This window comes from Rhincodon typus, unplaced genomic scaffold, assembly GCF_021869965.1.
Source record: "Rhincodon typus isolate 14 unplaced genomic scaffold, sRhiTyp1.1 hic_rhity00007299, whole genome shotgun sequence".
Lineage (NCBI taxonomy): Eukaryota > Metazoa > Chordata > Chondrichthyes > Orectolobiformes > Rhincodontidae > Rhincodon > Rhincodon typus.
The window spans coordinates 1,117-9,380 of record NW_025972937.1 but is presented as its reverse complement, the minus strand read 5'-3'; the positions used below and the strand labels follow the sequence as shown (position 1 = coordinate 9,380).

Genomic DNA, 8,264 nt, shown 5'->3' with positions numbered 1-8,264 from the left:
CTGGATGAGGGCGTAGAAGGATGGGTTAGTAAATTTGCGGATGACACTAAAGTCGATGGAGTTGTGGATAGTGCGGAAGGATGTTGTAGGTAACAGAGGGACATAGATAAGCTGCAGAGCTGGGCTGAGAGGTGGCAAATGGAGTTTAATGCGGAAAAGTGTGAGGTGATTCACTTTGGAAGGAGTAACAGGAATACAGAATACTGGGCTAATGGTAAGATTCTTGGTAGTGTGGATGAGCAGAGAGATCTCGGTGTCCATGTGCATATATCACTGAAAGTTGCCACCCAGGTTGATAGGGTTGTTAAGAAGGCGTACGGTGTGTTAGGTTTTATTGGTAGAGCGATTGAGTTTCGGAGCCACGAGGTCATGTTGCAGCTGTACAAAACTCTGGTGCGGCCACACTTGGAGTATTGCGTACAGTTCTGGTCGCCGCATTATAGGAAGGATGTGGAAGCATTGGAAAGGGTGCAGAGGAGATTTACCAGGATGTTGCCTGGTATGGAGGGAAGGTCTTATGAGGAAAGGCTGAGGGTCTTGAGGCTGTTTTCGTTAGAGAGAAGAAGGTTAAGAGATGACTTAATAGAGATGTACAAGATGATCAGAGGATTAGATAGGGTGGACAGTGAGAGCCTTTTTCCTCAGATGGTGATGGCTAGCACGAGGGACATAGCTTTAAATTGAGGGGTGATAGATATAGGACAGATGTCGGAGGTAGGTTCTTTACTCAGAGAGTAGTAAGGGCGTGGATTGCCCTGCCTGCGACAGTAGTAGACTCGCCAACTTTAAGGGGATTTAAATGTCCATTGGATAAACATATGGATGATAATGGAATAGTGTAGGTTTGATGGGCTTCAGATTGGTTTCGCAGGTCAGCGCAACATCGAGGGCCAAAGGGCCTGTACTGCGCTGTTATGTTCTATTCATGCTAATACATTGCCGGTAACACTGTGCACCTTTATCTTACGCAACAGCCTTTTGGAAATCCAGATATACCACATCTGCTGGGTACCCATTGTCCACCGCATTCATAATGTCTTCATAGAATTCCAGTAAATCAGTTAAGCATGACCTGCCTTTCATGAACCCATTCAGAGGTAGTAAGAACTGCCTATGCTGGGGTCAGAGATAACACAGTGTGGAGCTGGAGGAACACAGCAGGCCAGGCAGAACTTCTTCATTTTCTGAAGAAGGGTCCTGACCCAAAACATCAGCTTTCCTGCTCCTCTGATGCAGACTGCCCTGCTGTGTTCCCCCAGGTCCACACTGTGTTATTTCATGAACCCATGCTGTGTCTGCCCAATGGGACAATTTCTATCCAGATGCCTTGCTATTTCTTCCTTGATGATAGATAAGATGCTTTTCCCCCACTACAGAAGTTAAGCTATCCGACCTATAATTCCACATCTTTTGTCCACCACCTTTTTTAAACAGAATTTCTGGATTAATAATCGAGTGATAATACATGATGATACATGACGTGGTGTTCTGAGGAAGGGTCACCAGACCCGAAACATTAACTCTGATTTTTTTTCTTCACAGAAGCTGCCAGACTTGCTGAACTTTTCCAGCAACATCTGCTTTTGTTTGGATTTACAGCATCCTCAGTTCTTTCAGTTTTTAATCTACTGATAATAGTCTAGGCCATCACCTCCCTGGTTAAAGCAAAGTTTGCTGTAATACCATTTCTCTGTATTTAATTCCATCTACCACTCCTCTGCCCATTATTACTATGCTGTGTGTCATCCTAGAATCTGCAACTGTCCTCATCATCCATTTATTGTATTACCTACTCCCTAAACAAGCTAATATAAAATTTGAAAATCTGGAGACCGAGAGAAGAACAGACGTGTCAAATGGCACATGCCTGCCATTAACATTTGCTGTAGTTATTTGCTGATGTACACCATTTTATTTGTAGTCTCTCCCCCAGAAGGGAGAGCTGTGACGAGGTGATTTGTATGACATGTATAGGATGTGATAACTTTGTTTTGACATTGCTTTGGGGATAACCCAATCTTGTAATCAATCAGGTTAAGTTTCAAGCTGTGTTCTGGCCTTCAGGTGGATCGATATCAGCTAAAGAATGGTCGCCACATCATTGTTCTTGCTGAGGGTCGCTTGGTGAATCTTGGTTGTGCAATGGGCCATCCCAGCTTTGTAATGAGCAACTCTTTCACCAACCAAGTTCTGGCACAGATTGAGTTGTGGACCAACCCTGGCAAGTACCCAGTGGGTGTACACTTCCTGCCAAAGAAGGTGAGGTTTATATTTTGCGTATGAGAATCCGTAGGCAGATTTTATCTGTAGGTTTTGATATGCAAAGTTTGGATTTATCATTTTTTAACCTGTTTTTAACCGCTTTAAATCTGTAGCATGGAAAAGACTTGAATTTGCCAAATTTTTTCAGAAGGCATTTGGTATGCTTGCCTTGATTAGTCAGTGCATTGAGTATAGGAGTGTAGGCTATACCGAACATTGGTTAGGCCACTTTTGGAATACAATGCAATTCTGGCCTCCCTGCTATAGGAAAGAAGTTGTGAAACCTGAAGGAGTTCAGAAAAGATTTACAAGGTTGTTGCCAGAGTAGGAGCGTTTGAGCTACAGTGAGAGACTGAATAGGCTGGAGCTATTTTCCCTGGAGTGTCAGAAGCTGAGGGGTGACCTTATAAAGGTTTATAAGATCATGAGGGGCATGGATAGGGTAAATAGACAAGTTTTTTCCATGGTGTTGTGGAGAGCAAGACTAGAGGGCATAGGTTCAAGATGAAAGGGGAAAAATTTAAAAAGGACCTAAGGGGCAACTTTTTCAAGTAGAAGGTGGTGCTTGTATGCAATGAGCTGCCAGAGGAAGTGGTGGAGGTTGGTACAATTACAACATTTAAAAGGCATCTGGATGGGTATATGAATAGGAATGGTTTCAAGGGATATGGGCCAAATGCTAGCAAATGGGACTAGATTAATTTAGGATATCTGGTCGGCATGGATGAGTTGGACTGAAGAATCTGTTTCCATATTGTACAGCTCTATGACTCTGTATTCCTCAGTTATCTTGGGTATTTCATGTGAAGTGAACATTTGGAGTTCTGTATTAACTATGGACGTATGGGCAACAATAATGAACAGCAGGCTCTGAAAACAGCAATTGATTGAGGCAGAATGGTTGAATAGCACCATGGGATCCTTAGCGTCCTCTGGTCCAATGACATGAAGGTGTGAGGTCACTTTGCAGCTTAACTACAAGTCAAAAAAAGCATCCACATTTCAGACTTGTACAGAAATTTTGCTAACATTCCACCTTGCGCCAGGTTTTTGAGGGAGCAATTTCAACTACCCTTATTTAAATAAAAGCTTTCTAAATCACCCTTGATTGAATGGCCCAGTCATAATTGTTAGCTTGTGTCTCCCTATCTGGATGTTGCAGCCAGAGAAAATTGCATCTCTCCATCTACTTTTGAAGTCCTTTAAATTATTTTGTTCTTTCACAGATGTAAGTGTCACCGGCTGGGCCGGTGATATACAACTTGTCCTCGTAATTCGACCTTTCTAGCACAGATTACTGAAGTTAATCTATATTGCTCTCCCTCCAGCATCAAGATATTCCTGCTGAAGTGTGGTGCCCAGAACAGAACCAGGGTCAAAATAACTTTTTCTTTTGAAGGCTCCTTTCCTATTTTCAGGGGCTACTTTTGGGATTTTGTGGGGTTCTATTTATTTCCATAAAGTGGCATTTTTGGATAATGCAAGCACATAATAACATTAGCTTCAGTTTTTAAGTTGACATGTACAAATCTAAACATCTACATGTTCAGAATTAGACAAATTTAGCAATATCCTTGATCCACCGAGCAGAAAGGCACAACACAATGGAAGCATTCATTTCAAGAAAACACCATATTCAAATAGGCACAAGATGACAGGCGTAAGTTAACAAATTATCTTGAAATAACTAATGCACACATTTAAATTTTGGAAAAAAATGGCAGTCATAGCTGTGCAACATTTGGGTGAGAAAGGTCTTGCAGCCCTGATATCAAGGGCTGTCATTAACCTCACCTCTGGATTTCAGCTCCTTTGTCCACGTTTGAACCAAGGCTGTAATGAGGTCAGGAGTTGAGTGGACATAGCAGAACCCACACTGGGCATCACTAATCAGGTTATTTCTGAGCAGGCGCTGCTTGATAGCACTGTTGATGACAACTTCCATCAATTTCCTGATGATCGAGAGTAGACTGATGGGGTGCTAATTGGCCAAATTGGATTTGTCCTATTTGTTTGTGCACATGACACACCTGGGAAATTTCCCCACATTGTCAGATAGATGCCAGTGTTGTAACTGTACTGGAAAAACTTGGCTACAGGAGCGGCAAGTTCTGGAGCACAAGTCTTCGGTACTATTGCCAGAATGTTGTCAGGTCCTGGGTGAATTGAATTGGCTGAGGACTGGTATCTGTAATGTTGGAGACCACTGGAAGAGGCCGAGATGGATCAGCTCCTCGACACTTCTGGCTGAAGATAATAAACTCTAATTCAGGCAACATCCTGGTCTAACTGTTTTGCACCTTCTCCGAAGCCTCCACATCCTTCCTACCGTGTGGAGACCAGAACTGCACACTTCTCCAAATGTGGCTGAACTAAAATTTGATGCAGCTGCAACGTGACTTGCCAACTTTTATACTCAATGCCCCTACCGATGAAGGTAACACCTTCTTTACCATCTTGTGTTACCTTTTTTGGTCAGTGCATTGAGTATAGGAGTTGGGATGTCATGTTGTGGCTTATAGGAAAGATGTTATGAAACTTGAAAAGCTTCAAAAAGTTGTACAAGGATGTTGCTATGGTTGGAGGATTTGAGCTACAGGGAGAGGCTGAATAGGGTGGGGTTATTTTCCCTAGAGCATTGAAGGCTGAGGGGTCACCTTATAGAGGTTTATAAAATCATGAAGGGCATAGATCGGGTGAATAGCCAAAGTCTTTTCCCCAGGTTAGCGGAATCCAAAACTAGAGGGCATAGGTTCAAGGTGAGAGGGGAAAGATTTAAAAGGGACCTAAGGGGTAACTGTTTCACACAGAGAGTAGTGTGTGTGTGCAATGAGCTGCCAAGTGGTGGAGGCTGATACAATTACAATGTTTAAAAGGCACCTGGAAGGGTTTATGAATAGGAAGAGTTTAGAGGGATATTGGCCAAAATGCTGGCAAAAATGGGCTGCATTAATTTAGGATACCTGGTCGCCATGGACAAGTTGGTCCAAAGGGTTTGTTTCTATACTGTACATCTTTATGACTCTATGTTGCCATTTTCAGGGAGCAAAGAAGATCTCTCTGTATATCAGTACTCATAAGTGCCCTTCCATTTACTGTATGCTTTCGTTTTACATTTGACCTCCCAAAATGCATCATCACACACTTGTCTAGATTAAACTCCATCTGCCATTTCACTGCCCAACTTACCAACTGATTGATATCCTGCTGCATCCTTTGGTATCCTTCCTCATTAGCCACAACCCAACAATTTTTGTCAGCTGCAATCTTAGTAATCCGACCACAGACACTGTCGTCCAGTCTTGCATACATTTAAATGCTAGTCCACCAATGACAAACAGGTCCCAGCACTGATCCTTGCGGAACAGCATTGGTTACAGGCCTCAAGTCATAAAACCACCCCTCCACAACTACCCTCTATCTTGTATGATAGAGTCAATTTTGTCCCCAACTCACTATAGATCCCGTGTGACTTAATCTTCTGGATCAGCCTACCGTAAGTTATCTTTAGTGCTTTAGTCCATGTAGACAACATCCACTGCCCTATCCTCATCAAACATATTCGTCACTTCCTCAAAAAACTCAATCAAATTTGTGGGACACGACCCTGATTCTCCCCACACACACAAAGCCATGTTGACTATTCCTAATAAGTTCATTCTTTTCCAGATGTGATCATGTCCTTTCAAATCCTTTTCACTAATTCCCCTACCACTGATGTAACGCTCACCAGCCTATAATTTCTTGGAGTACTCTGTTGCCCTCCTTAAAGGAGCAACTCTGACTATTCTCGGAACAACACTTGCTTCCATAATATTGTGCTCAGCCTTTCTAAATTTATTAAAATCTGATCGTCACATAAGCAATCAACAGACCATTTTTTTCATTAACTTTCATCGATAAATTATATCTGTCCAAACCTTCCTCAGTGTTCAAATCATTAGGCTCCTATTCCAGTTTTACGTCTTGCTTCCATAAAGTGCTAAGTCCATACCTTCCTTCCTCTTTAGTAAATTGGTATCCTATATCCACATTGCTCATTCTTTCACTAGCCATCAGGCTCATTTTGAGAAAACAGCAATACCCTCATCAGACCTCAAATTTAAACATTAAGCTATTTAAATAGAGTCCTTGCCCGCACTTTCAGTGGAAGCTTTATTTGTTAGCCACAGACCGTAAAATTCACATCCCAGTAATTACTCGCTTCTGATCTTGATACAACAAATCAAACTCAATTAACAAACATCACCTGTTCTCTCATTCCATTAGGTCTTAGACATTCCTTCAGACCATAATAGATAACAGCAATCATCTTAAACATTCTTTTTATGGAGTCATGAGAGTACAACTAAATCATTCCATGTTTGTCTATAACACTGTCTCTGTGCTTTGAGTATTTTTTTATATTCATTCTTTGGATGTGGGTGTGTACCCTGCCTAAGCCAATAAACTGCCTCTTACTTAATTATCACCTCAAAAATTCAGATAGGTTTCTTGTACTTGACCCTTTACAAATCCATAGTGGATCTCTCTGATCAGCTCATGTTTTGTCCAATTGTTTAGTCTCTAGTTCCCGAGTAAAGTTCTGGTAACATCACTACAACTGACATTAGACTAATAGGATTGGAATTTCTTGATTTGTGTCTTATGCTCTTTAAACATTGTCACTTTTCCAATTGAGGGCACACTTTATGAATTGGAGTTTTTGAAACATCACAATTCTTGGTCCTACTCCTCATCTTCAACCTTATTACTTCAACACTCGAAATAAATTTATGACCATGTTACAGATGGATATAATGTTTTCTCCTGAAACGACCATTTTTCTTTTATAAAGCTCTTTGTAAAAGATTGCACTGGCTGTGATGTCTTAACGTGTTGCATTTTATTGTTTTTTTTCAGCTGGATGAGGCTGTGGCAGCTGCGCACTTAGAGAAACTGGGAGTGAAATTAACCAAACTAACGTCAGATCAGGCATCTTACCTTGGAATTCCTCAAGATGGACCCTTTAAACCAGACCATTACAGATACTAAACGTTCTGCTGAATTCAATGAAAACCAAAGTGCAGCAACATTCCTCTGAAGGGTTTGATTTGTTGTAATCTGTAATGGATCTTCATAATGATCAAATGCTTACAAAGTCCCAGGAAAATTTATTGTTCTGCTCTTAAGCAATTGTGATCATTTAATCACCAAAGCATCTTAATTTTGTATCTGTGTTGATATTGAAATAAAATCCTGCAGAAATGTATTTAATGAATTATATCAGTTTGGAAAAATAGGTTTGATCAAGTAATTGGGTAGGACACTTCGATATAAACGTTTAAAGATAACTGTTCATGTGGGAATTAATCATGAAAGACTCAGTTGCCACTAGTAGGAAAAGATAACCTGAAAGAGGGTAAGGATGTGGCACACATTCTATTAAGTTAGTACTAAGCACAGGCAGCAAAAAGGTATCAGTGATTAGTTTAATCACTGAAATGAAGGCCTGGAAAGTAGCATGATAACATTATCCAGGGTCATGAAAATATGTTGACTATAAGAGGAATAATGCAATCATCCAAGTGATAAGAGACAGCAAAGAGCCTTATCACATATATACCATTAGAAACCAGAATTAGACAGCACTAGGACAAATGAAATCTAATTACTTTATCAATGGCTCATTTCAAAATGGTAAGAATGATATGAAAGGAGAATAAACCATCAGGCAAATTAACTGGATAAAAGCTCAGCTCCATACAGGAATCTTCACTATTTCAGGAAAGGTATTAAATGATAGAGCATCACATGAAGAGATGGGTCAGTGTGGATTCAATGGACGAAATGGCCAGCTCCTATACTGTAGGTATTCTGAGAGTAGGCAATTCAGACCCTCAAGCCTGCCATGAGATTCTGTAAGATCATAGCTGATCTGCCCTACGCCTCATCTCTTTATGCCACTCCTCACAGCTCATAATTCTTCTGGTTCAATAATCTACTTACCTCCTGTTTAAATA

At 40.9% G+C, this 8,264-nt stretch overlaps 1 protein-coding gene across 1 annotated transcript; it reads left to right on the top strand.

The window, feature by feature from the left end:
• Nucleotides 1-2,012: 2,012 nt before the first annotated feature.
• On the top strand, nt 2,013-7,513 carry LOC109919672 (adenosylhomocysteinase A-like). Its single transcript, XM_048594240.1, has 2 exons — nt 2,013-2,259; nt 7,165-7,513. The coding sequence occupies exons 1-2, from the start codon at nt 2,143-2,145 to the stop codon at nt 7,294-7,296; spliced, it is 249 nt and encodes an 82-aa protein (XP_048450197.1). The 5' UTR covers nt 2,013-2,142; the 3' UTR covers nt 7,297-7,513.
• The last annotated feature ends 751 nt before the right edge of the window (nt 7,514-8,264 follow it).

Bases quoted from the DNA above. Each gene is read 5' to 3' on its own strand.
- LOC109919672 (XM_048594240.1), top strand. From the start codon at position 2,143: ATGGGCCATCCCAGCTTTGTAATGAGCAACTCTTTCACCAACCAAGTT. The intron at 2,260-7,164 runs GTGAGGTTTATA...GTTTTTTTTCAG, and splicing joins TACACTTCCTGCCAAAGAAG to CTGGATGAGGCTGTGGCAGC.